Source organism: Melanaphis sacchari, unplaced genomic scaffold (assembly GCF_002803265.2).
Source record: "Melanaphis sacchari strain LSU unplaced genomic scaffold, SCAv2.0 Contig43_pilon_pilon, whole genome shotgun sequence".
Classification (NCBI taxonomy): Eukaryota; Metazoa; Arthropoda; class Insecta; order Hemiptera; family Aphididae; genus Melanaphis; species Melanaphis sacchari.
The window spans coordinates 984,791-1,005,085 of record NW_020271284.1 but is presented as its reverse complement, the minus strand read 5'-3'; the positions used below and the strand labels follow the sequence as shown (position 1 = coordinate 1,005,085).

The following is a 20,295-nucleotide window of genomic DNA, read 5'->3' as shown; positions in this document are numbered from 1 at the left end:
CAGGCTACTGAGTACTGACTGATATCACAATGATAGTCTTCAGGCCGTGATAAAACAATTAAAATTATTAATTTAAAATTTTATTATTTCGTCATATTATGAAAAAGCCTGTGTACTGTGGATAATAATTGATATTATTTAAACTCACTAAACAGTAAACATAATATTGAGCTATAAATTTTAATTAATTGCAACACCAAAAAAGCCAAAAATATTTTGTAGTAAAAATAAATGTTCGGTAACACTCATCCATTTATTTACTATTTAGTCCATGGTAGTAGCATAGAACATAATGTTTTATGGTAGTAATGCAGTATGCTAGTATAGTCTTACAGATTTAAATAAATTATCTGCTCATCAATTCAAACTACGAGTTGATCAATTAAATTAACATTTGATTTTTTTTAAACTGTTTACACCTACTATTTACTAGCTAATATGAGTATTTTAAATTGGATTAATAAAATATTTAACATCGATATCATAAAGCCCAAGTAATTTTTATTGAAAACTGAAAATAAAATAGGCATTTGTCTATTTTAATGTACTATGGTTGATATTTTTTTTTAGTTCGGATTTGCCTTCAGAATTTCAACTACCTACTGGAGATGCTGAAAATATTAATGCTGAAAATGTTAACGCTGAAATGCATAATTTAAAAATTAATGATTTTACTGGTAATTGTTTTACATATTTTATGATTATTTATGTTTGATAATAACATAATAAAATTTATAGATTCATTTAATAGAAGAAACCAATTTGAAAATGATAGAAACACCTTTAATCTTGAAGATATCTTTAGACTAATGGAATTAGAATTTCAAAATTTCCAAAATCATATTAATGAATCTGGTATTTCTATGAGTAAGTATTTTTTTAAGTTAATTTAAGGATAATAATTAATTAGGTAGGGATGTAATTTCCTAACATGTATGGTGAAAACGTCATTATTAAAATTTTAATATGTAGAGCTTCAACTAGATTTTAGAAATCATGTAATTGTTTATATGCAAGAATCTATTTGCAGCCCTTATACTTTGATATTAAAACGTTATGAACTTTTTTAATTTTACTCTAAAAAATAAATAAATAAATAGGTATATATTATTTTATGAAAAAACTTAAATGTTCATCTAAATAATTATTTTTTTTCTAAAAATTAATTTATTGTTGCTCAAATTTTAAGATAAGTCTAATTTTTTTATTTGAACAATAATAAAACTTATATGTCCAGTAAAGTATATCCTCGTCCTTGAAATTAAAGTTGTATTTGTATTATGCATTGTACTTTTTACAACTTTATACAACTACCAGTATATTTAAATATTTTAATTATAAGTTGCAATGTAATATTGTATACATAATATTTAATCATCTTAACTAAATATATATTATAATAAGTTAATAACTATAGTTAATATCTCAAAAAAGTAAAACAGAATAAAAAAACACTTACAATATTTGTTTTTTAAATATGTATAACTTTATGACAGATAAATTGATTTAAATGATAAAAACACAACTGTATAGATACTTAAATATACTTGCTTAATTACTAGTATAGTAGAATTTACAAAGTTGATTGAAATTATTGAATGTATTTTTTATAGTAATCAATAGTTCAGTATAAGTTTCTTTATTTTGACATTGAAGCAACGAACACATTACAAGGATAATTATATTTCTTAAACATGGTTGTAATAAGTATATACAATTTGAAAATGTTTTTTCCATTTATACAATTTTAGTTTGTGATAATACAATAAAGCAATAGAAAATTATAATAAAGTTTCCATTATTTTAATTCTCATAAAAAAAAAAAAAAGTGCTCTGAATTATTTGCACCGATCATACTCTATACTACTTTATTTTTGAAATAATTGGATAAATATTACCATGAATACATTGCAAACACCTTTTCATTGAACTTTTACTAGTAATATAAACTTTGCTTTTGTCTGATATAATTTATCACATTTGTCTATAAATTAGAGGTGGTAAATCATAACTTCCTTTTACTATAGTATTAATCACAAAATATTTAGCTTTCTTTGTACTTATTAAGTCTTTATTACCTTCATGATTTTCAACTCAATCAAATTTCATCGAGATTAATTTAATCTGTTAATTATCAATTTTATTAATCAAAATTTAACCTAATATTATGTCTGATATTAAATAAAAAAATATCTGTGCTCAATTCCTTCTTGTAAAATAATTCAAACATTTCTTAGTTGAATTTGCATTTTTATGTATTACTTTATTAGTGAGATCTTAATAAACCTATTGTACAATTCACTCAAATACTTATAATGAAATTGTTTTTTTCATTGGCATGTCCAATATGTTTTAAAAATAAAAATAAATATCGGAGTATTTTTTAGAAATTCTTTGATAAAGATATCTTTCATTCAAACTTTAAAATAACTAATGTTTATTTATATTTTAGTTCCAATCAATCAATCAACAAATGAAGAACATATTAATGGTATACCAAAAAAAAATTTTATAGCACAAAGTACTTTTCTTAATCCTAGGTAAGTAACTTCAGTTTTTTATTTATTCTTTATTTTAAACATTTTTGATTATTTTTGAAATTGAACATAATATATCAGTTCAAGACCTTCAAAACCTTTGGATGATTCTTCATTAAACATAACAATAAATAATTCTGGATCACAATATTTTGAAAAGGTTTGTTACGTATAATTTATTAAATTTTTAAATGATTTTAATTAGTTTGTTGTACTTTATGTATTTTATTTTATATTAACTATTAAGATAATAATTATAGAAATTTAAATTTCATAAAAAAAAAAAAAAAAAAAAATTAAACAAATATAAAATATAATAAAATTATAGTTGAGGACTATAGTATATAAAAATATGAATGTATAAAAAAAAAATTTTTCGAAAATCAAAAGTAAACACTTATTGTATTTAAAATTTTGGATTTTAAATCTTACCTTTTTTATAATAATTAAATAATATTTGATTTGTAGTCTGGTTGGTCAACCTCAAAGTCTTCTTATATATCTAAAAACTATAATGGCAGAATAATTGAAAAAGAAACCTCTACTAATCAGTTACAAGATGGAATTATTGAAACAGTAACTATTATGAAAGATGGAAATAAAAAATGTGTTGAAACAATAACAGAAAATTCAATAACTGGAGAAAAAACTGAAAAACTACAATTATCCAACCTGGACCAAAGTAATTTTTAATATAATTTTTTATCTAGTTATACATCATTATTCATTACTAATTTATTAATTTAACTTTCTTTTTTTTTTTTTATTAAAATATAGATGAATTGAATGAATTAAAAAAACAATTTTTTAAATTCTAATAACATTAGTAAGTTTGTGAAGGAATAGATACAAATTTACAAAAATATAATAATTTTCTGTTGAAAATATCCAAAATAGGTTTGAATCATTAATTTGTGGAAAATATTATTATGTTATTAACATAGTGACAATATATAATGATGTTCAAAAATTAAATATTTGTTTATATATTTAGTATTGATTTTGCCAAATCTCTTCAATAAACCTTTAAACAATAATTATGGCCTCCAATCCAATCCTGATAACCCTTCTCATTGAATAAAAAAAGAATATTAAAAATATTTGTGATTAAATATTTTATACTTCTGCTATATTTAAGGAGTATTTTTTCATAGTAAGTACAGACAAGTCGGAAAAAAAACAACAAAATAGTATTAAGAAATTACTTACTTATTTATAATAACAATTATGGATCATAATTAAACTTTGAATGATATAGAACAGTAGAACACATTAACAATTTGACTGTATGATGATATCATGGTTCAGTAAATTAATAGAACAAACTTAACCTACAATTGGAACTCTAATATAAAAAATAAGATTAAAAGTGACAGCTAATGAATTTAAGCTATCTTAAAAGGTAGGAGTAGGTACTACAACAATAAAGACACAAAAACACAAATTTAGCTAAAAAAAAACAACTATGTCAGTATATATTTAATGTTGTACACATGACATTGAAAACTTTTTAACTACCATCACTTTATTTTACTAATTAAATTTTTATTTATTTTTAACTTATTTGGCTAATCAAATTATTTTTATACAATCAGTATATAAAAATCAAAAGTCTATTTAAAAAGTTTAATTTTTCTATTTATTATTATTTCTTTATACAATTTTTTTATTTGTATGTTCTTTATTTCATTAATTTACACTTATTATTTATTTATTTTGTGGTATATAAGTACTATTATACTAGAATTCTTAGTCTTTTGAATTAATTACCTAAATTTTACTAGAAAATTAGAAATAATATTTAATACAATCTAATATTAACACAAATAAAAATATAAAAATTTAATTAAATTGTAATATACGAAAATATACAAATTATATTTATTGTATTTTTTGTTTTTTTTCCTTGGCTTAAAATTCTCTTGATTTAAAAATATATATACATCGTATTATTGCTACACTCAGAATATTGGAAGTATTGGCTATAGTAGCCTAGATTATAAAAAAATATTATTAGTCATTGCAATATTACTCGGTATAAATACTATTAAATAAGCATCTGAATAAAAATATCATTAAATCATGATGTAGAGAAGAAAATAAATATTCTCAACATCGTGGATCAAGTAATATATTTTTGGATATTACTTCAATTCGTACAAATTGACTCTAGAACATCTACACATAAATGGAATAGAAGGTAATCATTTTTTGGTGATACCATAGATAATGTTAACATACATCTTTATCTACTGGTGATACTGTTAACAGCCATCAATGGTCCAAAAACAATAATATAGTTAACGCACGTGTACAGTTAGGTTTTTTAAGTTTTTTTACGGTATTACTTTTTGCCGTAATTGCCGATTACTGATGATCGATTGTTCCATTTACTGATTTTACTGATTCCATGTATGTATTATTTTTCGTTGAAATTAAATAACTGGTCAATCATATCTATACTTGTCGTGACGTATGACTGAATTATGACGATGGACACCTCGATACCAGCATCAGACTTTACGTTAATAGATACCCACGGATTCAAGAAAAATAAAAAGGTATTAAAAACTCCATTTACGATTTCTATTTATTGAATCTTGACTAAATATTACATATGTTAATATTTTATTATTTCAAATGTATAGGTAAAACGAGTTCTACCAGACTGGCTTGCCAAACCTACTATTGTATCAGTCGATTTAAAAAACCTAGAAGTGCCCATTGACGGCATTCCAGAGTTAGACCCCGCTTTAGTTCAGAAATTAAAGAATAAAGGATGTACACATTTCTTCCCAGGTAATTTGAATCCTAACTTAGTTTTCATCACAGTTTTATCACTATACATGTCTATTGCAGTTCAAAATCAACTAGTTCCATGGATAATTAAGACACAAAAACATTGGGACTATAGATGGCTCAGAGACGCGTGTATCTCAGCACCAACTGGCAGTGGAAAAACTCTCTCTTATGTTCTTCCTATTATACAGGTCTAGTATACCCACTCATTAAGAAAATTAATTCAACATAATCAATGATTTATATTTTTATTTTACTTTAGACATTAAAAACATTCTCTGGACATCAACTTCGTGCTCTCATTGTTTTGCCAACCAAAGACTTGGCTGTTCAAGTTTTCAAAGTGTTTTTATATTATATTAAAAACGCATTTAATTTAAGAGTACTTCTTTTAGAATCAAAAAATATGACTTTAGAAAAAGAAAAAGAAAGGATCTTGCAATATGGTACTCAAATTTTAAATAATAGAAACCCATATAATTTACAAATTTAAATATTTCAATTGCTATTTAATAATTATAGATAGCAGTGTTGGATGGATAGACCTTGTAGATATCCTAGTGACTACTCCAGGAAGACTAGTTGATCATTTATATTATACTGAAGGATTTTCTCTAAAAAACCTTAGGTTTCTTGTTTTAGACGAAGCTGATAGTTTTACCAATATATTGCAAAATGATTGGTTATGTAAAGTTAATGATAGCTTAGGTAATTCACATAATTAACTATTTTACTTCTTACTATAGTTAATTAAATGTTTAAACAGATTGAAACACTATTTTTGTTTAGCATACAATGGACCTACAATATGTACTTTAAATACCTTAAACAAATTTCCACAAAGAACACAAAGATTATTATTTTCAGCAACACTTACTCAAGATCCTGAAAAATTAAAGTTTCTTAAACTTTTTGAACCTAAATTATTTACATCAATTGTAAAAAGAAAAAATACACAATTGTCTATAGGTAATTTTAACTTAAACATGATAAAGATAATGAAGTTTAAAACTTAATTAATTTAAATTTATAATAGATACAACTATCACAGATGAACCTGTACGAGGTGACTTTGTAGGAAAATACACAACACCCAATGAACTCAAAGAATATATGGTGTTGTGTCCAGAAGAAAATAAACCTTTAACACTGTATCATTTGATAAGAAGTAAAGGCTTGAAAAGGGTAATTTGTTTCGTCAAATCAAAAATAGAAGTGCATCGTTTAACTCGACTTTTATGCAAACTCAGTGAATTTGATGAAAATAATTTGCCATTAAGAGTAAATGAAATTTCTTCTGATATATCTCAAAAAGCACATTCTAGTTATATTAAACAGTTTTCAGATGGAAAAATTGACATGTAAGTTTTCTTATATACTTTAATTTCAATCTTTTAGTAATTATTATTTTGGTTTATTGTTATAGATTAATTTGCACAGATTCATTAGCTCGAGGCATAGATATTGAGCGAATATCTTGTGTCATTTTATATAATGTACCAAAATATCCAAAAAACTATATACATAGAATTGGTAGAACAGCACGTGCTGGTCATAAAGGGAAAGCTATTACATTTGTCACTCCTGAACATGTAAATTTATTACTTTAATATTTTATTTTGGTTATTTAATTTTTCATTATTTAAAATTGATTTTTTACTACAGAAAGAACTATTTGAAAATGTTTTAAACTCAGCGGGTAAAACTAATCTGAAAAATATGAAAGTTAAACTTTCTGACTTGGAACAATATGAACAAATGTATATAGATGCATTAAAAGCTGTAAAAAGTGAATCGACTGTAAGTATAAGTTTGAACTTGCATTTAATTATTTAATATTCTATTTATTAACACTATTTTGTCATTTGTTAATTAGCAAAAACCAAAAATTATTGGCAAAAAAAGATTTAGGAAGAACAAACAACTAAAAAAGTAATCTATGCACAATTTTTTTCCTTTTTTTACTATTTACAAATATTAATAAATATAATTATTTTACCAACATTTTATTTTATTTTTTCATTTAATAAGTCTGAAAAGTATCAATAATAGTTAAAAAAATATCTATTTGCATGTTTAATAACTTAGTTGTGGTTCAAAAGATTACAAACTACTGTCGAAGTAAAGCAGTATAACATGTATCTTTTACAATTTTAAAAGTGCATATAGGGATGCTAAATATTAAAATAAAAACTAAACAACTTAAGATAATATTCATTTTTAATCTTAAAATACAAATTTTTCAGCTTTAAAAAAAAATGATCATATATTTTCTATTAAAATGATCATTTTTTAATTGAGTTTTAGTAAGCTACCAAATTTCGGTACTTAAAGTTTTCACTTTCATATTTTAAATTTTTTCTTTTATGAATAGCATATTTGTTAAACTATTTTAGGTACTATCAAATGTTACAAATGATTACTATTTAAATTTTAGTAATTAATATTTTTATTTATTACATTATAATAAGCTTTGACCTGTACTGCTATAAAATATAACATTATGGTATTAAATTATCTAGGTAGTAATAGGTATTCTTAATTACATTGATTTTGAATGTTGCCAACAATTATATAGCTTAGTAGCTGCTATATAAAACTTAAATAATCATTAATCAAGTATACTTTAGAATTAGAACACTGAATGAGTTAGTTATAATAATTGTAAACCTACATAAAATTGATATAAATATTTAATGTTTATAGTTTATGAAAGTGTAATGTTCTTTGAGTTCAAAAAAATATTAAAAAAATTGTAGCAATAAGTTTAATAGTGTTAAAAAAAAACTAGTTATAACTTATAACTTATGATTATTTTTACAGAATGAGCTTTACCATGTCTCACTCATACCCATACGCTATATTTTCATTCCATCCTTAATTCTTATACATTTAAAAATACTATCACATTTCATAATAAATTTAATATAAAATGTATGATGTGATATTTATTACCGAATATTTAAAATAGTATATTAATTATGAGTAGTATGACTCTAACTTTTAGACTATAATTATACTCACCAATCATTATAAAATAAAAAAGAATAATTATGATAGGATATTGAATAGATAAGGTTCATAAAAAAAATACACAAATATAGTATTTTCAAATGTTAAATTATTTACTTATTCAGACAAAAATTTTGTTAAATAGGTACCTATTCAACATTTTATAATTCAAAGAAACAAACTAATATTTTTAGATAAAATGTTCAAATAATGTATCGCTAATAACGACAACACATTTGAATTCTGAATACAAGCCATTCAGCTACAACAAAATGAATGCAAAGTTATTTTTATATCTAATTTCATAACAAATTGAATGTAATATAATAATAATAATTGGCACACTGATTTTGAGTTGATTTAATAAAAAAATTTAAAAGTGCCTTTATATAATATATTATAATAATATTATTCTACAAAGTTTATGCAAGAAACGCGTGACCCTGTTAGAAGGTGCACCTAAATTAGGTTGAGACCAAATAAATTAGTAAAAATGTTTTTTTTTTTCATTTTTAAACGATTAATTTATGTTCAGTCTTAATTCTATTATCACAAAAGACAAATAATGGTTTATACATAATATACTAAACGAAGTTAATAACAAGTTTCGTATAAAATTTAACAATTTACAACATGTTTAATAATGTAATATAATGATTTGTATTGTGCAAGTGTAAAGCCTACATATAGTATATACTACATATTAAGATAATTATAATTATTATTACTATATTATGAGGTATTTGACTGTAAATTCCGTCGAATAAAATCTAGTTGACTATATAAAAATAATATATATTATAATAGGTTCGTCGATTTAGATATTGTACAATATGAAAAGAAAACGAAAACGAGACGAATATGTTATAGTAGCCAGTAAAAATACCTAGGTAGTAGGTGTAGGCACGATACGTTTAGGAATGCCTACGCAAAAATAGAGTCCGAAATCACCTTATAATAAATATAATTATGTGTATTAAAATTTTAAATTGTCATCTTTGAGAATATATTATTTTTGCGTCCAGCTCCGGCGAAGAGCTTTCAACACATAATAAGATGGAGAACTACTGAAAACTATTTTTCCGTGTTTTTTCTTCGAACGCGTGATTATTCGACATTTTACTTTGCATGTACCTAATTCGCGTGTGTAATAAAAACGACTGGCAAACATACTAACTTACACGTTTATATTTAAAAAAAAAATTATTTGTTTGGCAATCATTTTTTACACAGTTACCGCTGTGTATTTATATTTATCTGTTCTCTCTGTTATACAAATCGATTAAGATAAGCGACTTATGTACTCATACACGTACGTATGATGGGAGGGGGTGTAAGTTACAAACAAATAAAAATAAACCTGTCGCGGAAGGGAGATCGTTTTCCGGGCAGGAAGTAGGTAAGTACCTACCCCTAACCGATAATACACGAAAATATATTTCGACGAATTTGGAGTTCGTACGTTTACATAATAAAATACATAGGATTAAGGTTGTGTACGTCTATATTTACAGAACGTGATGGGAAGAAACGCGGACGTTAAGAGGCTATTCCCCGCCTTTCTCCTACACGATCATAGCAATGCGATAAACCGCAAAGGACGGTGTTAAAAAATTTAAAATGTCTAGTGCGAATCATATCAACCTGCTGATCCGGATTGAAATAGATACTGACACCGTTATTCAATCTGGAATATAGTTGGCCAATTTGGATTATAAACGAACAAAAAAATCTGTTTTGAGATTTAAACGACCAACTAGCAATTTTTTCGATTTTCCTTTCTAAATAAGTACAAAATGCAGGTTTTCAAACACGAAATTATTATTCAATATGCATTGAATGTGTTAAATTCGACGCACGAGTGTCCGAGTATATGCAGTAGCAGTCGTTGTACCTACTATTTGTTATAGACAGTCCATTTTAGTGATAACCGTTCCGAGAAAAATGTCAAGTCAGGGTACATTTTCAGATAGGCAGTGTCCAGATCGAATCAGAAATTCGGATTATTATAATCATATAATATCATAGTTTAACCACATGATCGTCTGGAAATAGATTTAATATCAGAATGATATTATTAGGTAGGTACCTGCCTCTACAACCCGAGAGTGTATGGATCGCATTTATATTTTTTATTTTTATCGTCATCGTGATACGGTAAGAGGAGAGGAAGGGATAGTGCTGTACAATGACTTGGATACCAGGTACGTATTATACATTATACCAAGTGATTCTCATTTAACGTAAGAAACTCATTATTTCTAGAACTATTTGTTTTTGAAAACATTTTTTTTGCATAATTTTATTTTAAGTCATCACAAAACAAAATTTTTCTAAAATTTTATATTTTTATATTTTTACTTTTTTTAATGGCAGCATGCATTGTTAAATAAACCAACTTTAAATAATAGTTCAAAATACTCAGAATAATATTTTGCTTAGGAATATGAAATTAAAAAAATGCATGTTGTCATTCAAAGGAGTAGTCGTCAAAAAAAAAAAAAAATTATACCGATAAAAAATATTATTGATGTTTTGTGACAACATTAAATTATGTAAAAGTCTTTTGAAATAATGAGCGTTTTACATCAAACGAATCACGAACAGTGCGGTGATGTCGCTTAAAATTTATTAATTAATATTAAAGTACTCAAACACATTATCCTCCGCGGGGGAGGCTACGACTGCAGGGTGAGCGTAACGGGCGCGACCGCTTCGTTGAGTAGGGCGACCACCTGATCATGTCCCATGCCCTCCACTGACACGCCGTCAACCGCCAAAATCCTATCGCCGCGGCACAGCCCGCTCGAGTCGGCTGCGCTGCCGGAGAACACAGTTTTGACGTAAATCGGCAGGTGGCCGTGACCGCCAACGATGCTGAATCCGAACCCGTCCATCCTACGTACCATCGTCACGGTGCGCGTTTCTTCCATAGACGCCGCCGAGTCGCTATTTGATCGTTACAATAATGACGAGAAAAAAAAATATAAAAACACGATATTAATCAATCGATATAATAATATTATTGTATCATACAACAGTAAGTTTAATGATATATTGATATACTTATAGCTGACAGGCAGGTTATGGATAGTACTTGTCTAGGGAGAGGGCGTAGGGTAACTGAATGTTCCAGTTTAATTAATTAATCGCAATTTATTAACCCATTTAAAAATCTTCTCATATTCAACTTATCTAATACATTCCACCTAAATTTTTACTTACTTACTATCTAAATAAGAACAGATAACAATTCACACTCCTTTAGTCTTATATTTTATAGAATTTACAATAGTTTATATTAATGTATGGTACTATGGTAGGTAATATTGATAATATTGATCTGACTTTACACGGGGAATAATTTTCTAGTATAATTGTACAAAAATAATTTCAACATAAATATTTTATAAAAATTAAAAATTGTTTAAATAATATTTAACTTAGAAGGGGGGCAAAATGATAAGTTTGCCCTCTCAATATATTTTCTGATGAGGCAACTGCCTCCTCGTCCCCTCCAAATGCCGCCCATGATGAGTCAACTATGCGTCATCGTGAATTCTTAAAGGAAGGATTGCAAATAAAGTATGTAAGACAAGAGTAGACTCTCATTTAAATGAAAATTTTCTCATTTATTAAATTTGTTAAATTAAGTCTAAAAAGTAATAAAACATATCTGTTAACACTGTTAAATTAATTGTTTTGATTTTGTTGAAACATTGGATCTCTCTTGCAATTTCAGCTTAGCATTTATATGGTTTTTTTATAATTTTGGACAGATTTGATCTACTTTAGACAAATAATATTATTATAAATATATATTGAAGTTATGGTGGAAACTTTGAAAGTAAGAATAATAAGTTATGAAATATTTGTTGATTTGTAGTTATATAAATATATCTAAACTATGTTGGAAGACATAATAAAAGAAATTATGGGGACCAATACGGTTATTTTCGGAATTTGAATAAGGTAAGCAAATTTTTTATGTGCTATAATCACTAATAAGAGTACCTCTACTATTTCTCTTCCAAGTCAAGCATTATAGTTGGGTATGAATATAAATTAAAAATATAATGAGTTAGTAAATTGACTGATACATTATATTATGTAAAGTATGGTTTCTTTTTTTAACAAGTTTGTATGCTCTATAAATAGATCCTTAGGTTCAGAGGTTCACGGAGATACTCTTGTTTTTTTTTTTTTTTTTTTTTACCAATAACCCATAAATAATTCAAACTATTCTTTGATTTAGAATTGCTGTTTAAATTTTAAACTGTAGGTAGGTATTTAACTAAAATTTAACTTTTTAATACATTTAGTACCTAATGTAAGTAATAATGCAGATACTTATATATTTTATTTAAATTCTACATTTATTGTACTCAAAAGTATAAAAGGATACATACATATTATTTTCTTGTGGACGTCAACAAAAGTTGTTTATGATTCGAAACTCGTCAAATATGATTGATTTATGATCAAAAGAAATTACTCTAACATTTTTATTTAAGAAATTTAATTTAATTTGAAAAAAAAATGGTTGGAAGGGGTAAAAGTCTATGGCTATATTTTTTATCTTAAAGAGGTAAATATTCAAGAAATCAAGAATAGGTTTAGTCTATATTTATTTAAATTTTATTGTGACCCGTTGTAGAAAAACGATAATAATTGTGCCCAAATTTTCTATAATTTACGAATAGTAATTTTAATTTATTACTTTATATTATCGTGTCATGAAATTAAATATTTTTGTGAAGTGGGTAGGAAAGTGTTTCATGTGTCATCGTTGTCTGATGACAATCGCTTGTATTTGTCTTGATCATGTTGTTGTTCTATTATATTCTCTATCCTTGACGTCTATATTGCGGGGAAATTATTGAAAACTTACAAATTGTGAATACCTATATAGCGATGACAAAATATGATATAAATTGTAAGCAATGGCTGTTAGCAAAATACTGCAAAAGATGTTCTTGCAGTGGTTTGAATATAGAATTGTTAAAACTCTTGGTAGCTACAATTAATTAAAAAATACTATTTTCTAAAATAAATGATAGACGAGGACGGCAATAGAGCTATTCTATAAAACACTCTAGAAAATGGTGTCAAATATTTTTAAATGTACATCCAGCATTTAACTAATAAAGTTATAAAATATTATCATTTAAACCCGATTTATAAAATCGCTCAAAAGGAAGGAAAATAGGTGTAAAAATAAGATTATTTTTAAGTACATGACCTTTTTTACCTTCAATAATAGGATGGCTTGAAAATACATTTTTGATTACTTAAACTACTTTACAGGACATGACTACAATTTTCTAAAATGTTTATACTGAAATATATCTATTACAGTGTACGACGATGGGGAGCTCTACATATATAGGTACGCGTTACTAAGTCGAAGAGATTTCGCAATATTAATTCGATAAACTATAAGTGTATTTATCTCGTTATCTAAATCGACAACTGTATTATTCATACACCTCTACATAGGCACGTTGGTTTATACGGTCACGTGGCTATTTTCATGAAATAAAAATGACGAAATCTATGGTATTGCGTTACAACAGTTTTAAATTATATACCTATACTTAATATAATGACGATGGTTCCATAATAATACAAGAACACTGCCGCCCCTAATCGATTACAATATGATGATATATACACAAACAGATAGTTATTGTCTGTTGAACACAAGGCCGAGGCGGTACCGCCGATCGACGAATTCGCGATCAGCAGCAACATAATGTATAATAGATCTATCTACTGCCTCATTAAGCAACTACGACGCGCATGGTTATTAATTTATTATAATATGCAACGTGGCCCCGAAACACAAATGGTAATTAACCGAACAGTGTTAACGCGTTTAGCTACGCCAATGCGATAAAATATTAAAATAATAAACACACAAAAAAAAAAAAATGTAAAGAACTCACAACGTCTATAATTCATGCATTAGGTATAAACAAATAAAAAAATCATGTCAGATGACAACAACACAGCGCACGCATATAATATTACATAATAGTAACGAGTTGATAAGTAGCTCATTGCTACACATATGATATCATCAGAATAAGTTTTGCTACAAAAATATTACACACATACACACGACTATTTCTACAGCAATAACTCCTTACAAAGGCATTTTACTTACAGAACATGAAAATCATTTTCTACGCGTATTCCCGGAAATAAGCATGAAAAAATAAGATTATTGAACATCTCAATGAGTTGGCATCACAATATTATTGTTATAAATTACAATTATATTTTTCTTTGTAATATAATTCCTACGAATTTGTTTCTTTCGTTCTCATATATATTATAATTTATAATAATAAATATTAGGTGTGTATGTATAGCATGTATATCAGTGGCACAACTAGGGAGTATATAGGGATCGCTGATAAAGTGCTGTGATTGCCGTGGCACTGAAGCTTAAACGTTAGTATCACGATTAAATGTTATTAAATTAAAAAAAAAAGTTAAATTTAAATTTTTAATATAAGTAACATGTTTTTATGGCATAACTTACTTTTGTTAAATTTCCTATTTTCTGACTACTCGTATACATTTCAAATAAAAAAATAGTTCAGTACACTCGAAAATGTTTTAAAATTTGAGGTGGATACATAGAAATTTTGGTTTTTTTGTATATTATAGATATAATACTTCTAAAAAAAATAGGATACAGAATACTAACTCTTGCAAAGTGGGAAAGACAAAAAGAGAACTGAAAATTGTCATTATCATAGTATAAGACATTTGCTAAGTTACACCACTGATATATATAATATAAATATACAATAAAGGTAATATATTTTATATCGGGGCTTACTTGTCTGAACTAGACGTGGACGAGCGAGCTTTGAGACGACCCATTTTCAAAATGACTCTGCCTGTCGCCGTCTTCAGTACAGCAGCGGCTTCTTCTTGAGAAGCATTCCGTACGTCTTGGCCGTTGACTGCCAAGATCTGATCGCCTTTCATCAGACGGCCATCAACGCCGGCCACACCACCCACCACCTGCAAAAATACACAAGTAACAATAGGTAATCATGCAGATAACTTGTATGTATATGATAAAATACCCTAGACTTAAATCTGAAATTACTACTCATTATTATAATATCAATTGGGTTACAATTGTAATATATCCTCCATAGTTTATAATTTTTTTTATTACATGAAATGACCGAATACAATATACATTTTTATGGGATGGTACAGAAAAACATTTTTATTATTTTCTAATCTTATGTATACTATATTAATTTAAACATGTATAAGAAATCAAATTTTGTTTTTTCTATTTTCACTATCAAGCCATTTGTGGAAATTGTTAGTACATTTTTACATCATTGTATTTTAATTACGTTAAATACTTTTTTATTATACTATTTTTTAAGAACTTTAAAAATCAACGTCATATTTATCATGTTTACCCCACGGGAAATGCCACTTACGATGTCCGATATAAATATTCCCGAACCGGATTTCCGGCCCACTATACTCAATCCTAGCCCTTTGCTAGGCTTTTTTGTCAATTCTACATCGAACGCGTCGGTGATGTTCGTCGTGTCTGCGGAAATACTACCATTTTCATCTGGAACGCACGACTCGTCTCTCAGCACGACCATGGTCACCTTTGAGAAATTCAATATATATAAATATAAATATATATATATTATACACATATATGTCAGCAATTAAATAGCTAACATTACACAGCAATATATTCAAGTAAGAAATATTATTATAATATATTGTCATATTAATAGTGTGTATAATACCATTTATGAAAATATGCCATTCGGCTACATAAATAAAATATATTGAACTATAATTCATCATTACAACTTTATTTAAAGTTTAGATAAACTACAGACTGCAGAGTTTAGTATGAGAAGTAATAACTAGTAGAATATCTTTAAATCCTTTATCTTTATTTGTATCTTATTTTAACCTGAAATACTTCGTAAATAAATATAATTTGTTCTTTAATTAATAAAATGTTAGGTATTTTTTATAAAAATATTGTTGCTTATGAATAGATATAAAAATATGTAATTTTATTCTCGAACATATAACAATTGCATTTAGAATACTGGCAAATAAGTGTTCTCCTTCTATACAATTTTAAAAGAAAACAATTTCTGATCAAATAGATAGATATATTGCTTATAAATTATAATATAATCTTATAAATAATGTGTAGTGTATGCAATATATTATACCGAATTGTAATATTGGATACATGCAATAATATAATAATAATAAGTACCTTTGCTGGTGTTTGCCGTAAAACGCCCAATGCTTTGATATGCGTTATGTTTCTAAAGTCTTCCCCATTCACCTCCACTAACTGATCTCCGGGTCTGAGCCTACCGTCTTTGGCAGCGGCTCCGTCTGGATATACCTCATGAATAATGACTACATCCTTTTAACATGAATTATAATCAATAAAATATAATATAATACATTGCAGAGCACAATATAGCAGATTGCAGTGACACAACACGCGACTGAAATATTGTTTCACAAGCTCTAAAATGTTTTGTACATAATATTTTCAGATAGCCTTTAAATATTTATTGCATTTAATAATAATAGTAATAATTATTATTACTTTATTATTGTTGGGTATAAGTTAATGATTATAATTACCAGTAATGTATCAGATCCGCCTACTATACTGAGACCCAAGCCGACTTTGTCCTTATTGATTTCAATTGTTGATTCAAAACCAGGTTTTATTGGTGCGGTCGCAGGATCTGGTGGCGGTTCGACTGAATGGTCCAAACAAACGGGTGATTGAGATTCTAGATTTTAAATGGTTTTATTAATAATTATCGTATACATACGTAAAAATTTAACATTATTGTTAGTATATTTTTAAAACGTTACTCACAGAAAAAATAAATAATAACAACGATCCATGCGAACGTATGCAAGAATGTTATCATGCAGCAAAAATTAAATAATTTATATATAGCTTAATATAACAAAAATAAAACAAAAAATAAAACATAATATATTTTCAAAGATCGAATAGCGTTCAACTTACTCGGTTTTTCCGGTTGTTTAGGTTTATCGGCGCTCTTCTGATCTGTAGCCGTTACAACCTCGTCTTTACGCGGGTTACATACCACTAACGTTACGACACCTTCAGTCTTTTTCAGCAACGATGATGCCTGTAAAATCGCGTTTATTCAATGTAAAAATGAGTTCTAATTTTTTTTATACATTTGATAGCTGTGTCATTATTTCTGTTAGGTACTTATTACTTATTATTATTACTCACCGCTTCGTACGTACTTCCCAGAAGTGTATCTTTATTTACAGCCAAAATCAAATCGCCTACCGTCAAACCCGCCTGTAAAGGAAGTATAGACATGTTTGTTGTAAAAAAGATTGTAAAATAAATTGTATTAAACTATTATGTCAGTAACAGATAAACCCATTTCTTTTTTTTTTTTTTTTTTTTGACAAATATTTGCACAGCTGAAATGACGTGGAACTATATCATTCTCTTATTATTATTTATTATGGTGCAGGAAAACGCGAAATATATAACACCACATTTTTTCAAAAACCATATCATAAAATTCACCTGTTCAGCTGGGCTTCCTTCTTGTATATCAGATATGAAGATACCTGTGCCAAGTTCCGCGTGTTTCCCCTCCAAAATCATTATGCCAAGACCATGAGGACTCTGGAATAAAAATCCAAAGTATTATTGCTATTATTTAAGAAAAAATTTTTTATTTTATTTTTGTGACATACATACTACATACAGTATATTAATATATAAATGTATCAAAACTCTAGATCATATTTTCAAACTTAAAACACTCGCAGCAATGGTCAGATGTCACACATATATGTTTAATAATATAAAACGCATGCAAAATGAAAATATAACGGTCAATGTTTACAGCTCATATATCATATTCTACAAATATATTTAGCAGAACACTGCGCAGGAGGGCAGACGCTTTGAGTGCAGTAATGCAATTATAACGATGATCGTCGAATAACTGACATGTAGAGGTAACTACATACTATAACGTTATGTATTTCTACTTGTTTTATGCGTACCTACATGAATGTCCTATCGTTTTCGTTTAATTAAATGAAAGTAGTATCATATACGTACGCTGATGTTCTGGGATAAAAGTATAGAAAAATCAACTGTCAATTCAAAGTAAAATTGTAGATAGTAGCACGAGCCGATTTAATCTGAGAAAATTAGGAAAACGCACTAAAAATATTCATTATTGTAATACAAGTACATTAATCGTTCCGCTCAGAATATAAAATACAAAAATAGCGTAATTTGTATAAATTCCTTTATAGAATAAACATAGCTTCCTATTAAAAATAAATGCTTTCTTAATTAATAGGTACCTATTTTATAATTAGAATTTTCATTAATTATTTAATGATGAAATGAAAAACACTGAAAATTATTTTTAGAAGGCAATAGAAGGAATAAAATTGTCCCTTTTTTATGGTGTTAAAAAATGTTAAATGAGTATTAAAAAAAAATGGATTTAAAAATGGGGTACATAAATTTTTTACTGTGTATTTAAAAAATGGTAATCTAGTAATAATATATAATTTTAGCTTCTTCCTTTAAAAAAATATAATCACTAGTCGTACGTATTGTACAAAATTAAAAATCTATATTCTGCACAATAATAACATGATACAATTAAATTATATATCCCCATTTTCACTATTTTCAATGCGGTTGCCCTCCTACGATCGATATGGGTTACACTTTTCTTTTAACACAACGTTTATTATATCATATATATATATATATATATATACATACATATATATAAATAATAATAAACAGAACAAATTATACGCAGAAAAAAAAACCATCATTCAACGATCCAGTGTGCTGTGTTCTTTTACCTGTTGTGTAGGTGAATTTGTGATTTGGCCTTCGTATGTAAAACTGATACAGGGCTATAGGAAACATATCAAATCAACTGTACTACACAACATTATATAAGTGATTAATTCTGTGATAAATTTTTGAGCGTGTTTATTATATACGAGTACATAATTAATATAATAATAAATATATATCTAATGTTTTGGAAATGGGCAAATTAAATGCTGTGTTGGTGTGAACAAAACTCGGAGATTTTTTTTTATTAATTTCACAAATCGTGTAATGTATTAAAATTATAAGGGTCTAAGATGTATAGGAATAAGAGCCAAATGCCCATTATTATTTTATACAGGAGTATAATTTTATATTTTACAAGGTTATATAATGTATATAGATTATAAGTAGGTATATATTATATATTATGTTTATAGGAAGCATCAAAACAAAAATATTTACCTTCTTCATAGTAACGACCCGCAGGCCTTTGTAGTTGGCATACTTCTCCTCTGGCGTCTGCCAAAAAAACACATTATTTTTAATTGTTGTTGAATAAAAGCGATGAAAATACTATAAAACTAGTTAAGTTATTAACCTCGTCATCTAATGTAATAGGAAATTGAGTGATTGGTCGCACGGCTAATTCGTCCAGGGCCGTAGGTTTCCTATAATACACATTTAAAAGTTAAGTTAAACTATTATAAACATTTCTGACCTAAATCATTAAGTGGTCTAGACTTTATATTAAGCGTTGTTAAAAAAAATGTAATACATTGAAAAAAATCTCTACATAAATGAAAATTACATTAAATAATATTAAAACCAAAGTATACCTGAGCACAATTATTTTGTATATCGGTCCTGGTATACCTTTGATAATGGCTGAGGCGTTTAGGTGACATCTTCCGTGTAAAACTACCCCATTAACCTGAAAAAAATGAAAAATACTATTTTCAACGTTCATGAGTTTTTAATCCATTAAGTTAATTAGGACATTTTGATCGATTTGTTACTCAGAAACAT

The 20,295-nt window shown here is 26.8% G+C and overlaps 3 protein-coding genes across 6 annotated transcripts in view; 2 read left to right on the top strand and 1 right to left on the bottom strand.

The window, feature by feature from the left end:
• Positions 1-193: 193 nt before the first annotated feature.
• Positions 194-3,512, top strand: LOC112597803. The gene is made up of 7 exons (XM_025344024.1): positions 194-494; positions 571-677; positions 739-867; positions 2,453-2,540; positions 2,619-2,697; positions 3,006-3,219; positions 3,315-3,512. The coding sequence occupies exons 1-7, from the start codon at positions 439-441 to the stop codon at positions 3,353-3,355; spliced, it is 714 nt and encodes a 237-aa protein (XP_025199809.1). The 5' UTR covers positions 194-438; the 3' UTR covers positions 3,356-3,512.
• A 1,299-nt stretch (positions 3,513-4,811) lies between these two features.
• Positions 4,812-7,343, top strand: LOC112597749 (probable ATP-dependent RNA helicase Dbp73D). Its single transcript, XM_025343933.1, has 10 exons — positions 4,812-5,098; positions 5,186-5,336; positions 5,397-5,527; positions 5,599-5,782; positions 5,859-6,044; positions 6,126-6,305; positions 6,373-6,697; positions 6,763-6,928; positions 7,002-7,136; positions 7,213-7,343. The coding sequence occupies exons 1-10, from the start codon at positions 5,024-5,026 to the stop codon at positions 7,270-7,272; spliced, it is 1,593 nt and encodes a 530-aa protein (XP_025199718.1). The 5' UTR covers positions 4,812-5,023; the 3' UTR covers positions 7,273-7,343.
• Positions 7,344-8,573: 1,230 nt separating this feature from the next.
• LOC112597660 (multiple PDZ domain protein-like) overlaps positions 8,574-20,295 on the bottom strand; it is a 60,031-nt gene continuing 48,309 nt past the window's right edge. Inside the window, exons 26-38 of one of the 4 annotated variants that reach the window (XM_025343796.1) lie at positions 20,106-20,200; positions 19,868-19,937; positions 19,732-19,788; positions 19,293-19,346; positions 17,977-18,078; positions 17,668-17,739; positions 17,431-17,557; positions 17,031-17,185; positions 16,648-16,803; positions 15,830-16,009; positions 15,202-15,389; positions 14,518-14,536; positions 11,208-11,297 (exon numbers count right to left, since the gene is read on the bottom strand). In XM_025343796.1, coding sequence (XP_025199581.1) covers positions 14,530-14,536; positions 15,202-15,389; positions 15,830-16,009; positions 16,648-16,803; positions 17,031-17,185; positions 17,431-17,557; positions 17,668-17,739; positions 17,977-18,078; positions 19,293-19,346; positions 19,732-19,788; positions 19,868-19,937; positions 20,106-20,200 — 1,263 coding nt within the window. In that variant the 3' untranslated portion in view covers positions 11,208-11,297; positions 14,518-14,529. Of the gene's footprint in view, positions 11,298-14,517; positions 14,537-15,201; positions 15,390-15,829; positions 16,010-16,647; positions 16,804-17,030; positions 17,186-17,430; positions 17,558-17,667; positions 17,740-17,976; positions 18,079-19,292; positions 19,347-19,731; positions 19,789-19,867; positions 19,938-20,105; positions 20,201-20,295 lie in introns of all 4 variants that reach the window. The other 3 variants (XM_025343793.1, XM_025343794.1, XM_025343795.1) reach the window with 3 other exon arrangements.

What these genes read in the sequence shown, in the direction of transcription:
- LOC112597803 (XM_025344024.1), top strand. Translation starts at nt 439, where the DNA reads ATGAGTATTTTAAATTGGATTAATAAAATATTTAACATCGATATCATA. An exon ending in AAAAATTAATGATTTTACTG is followed by an intron (nt 678 to 738) that starts GTAATTGTTTTA and finishes TAAAATTTATAG; the next exon opens with ATTCATTTAATAGAAGAAAC. An exon ending in GATCACAATATTTTGAAAAG is followed by an intron (nt 2,698 to 3,005) that starts GTTTGTTACGTA and finishes TTTGATTTGTAG; the next exon opens with TCTGGTTGGTCAACCTCAAA.
- LOC112597749 (XM_025343933.1), top strand. Translation starts at nt 5,024, where the DNA reads ATGACGATGGACACCTCGATACCAGCATCAGACTTTACGTTAATAGAT. An exon ending in TAAAGTTAATGATAGCTTAG is followed by an intron (nt 6,045 to 6,125) that starts GTAATTCACATA and finishes ATTTTTGTTTAG; the next exon opens with CATACAATGGACCTACAATA. An exon ending in CATTTGTCACTCCTGAACAT is followed by an intron (nt 6,929 to 7,001) that starts GTAAATTTATTA and finishes TTTTTACTACAG; the next exon opens with AAAGAACTATTTGAAAATGT.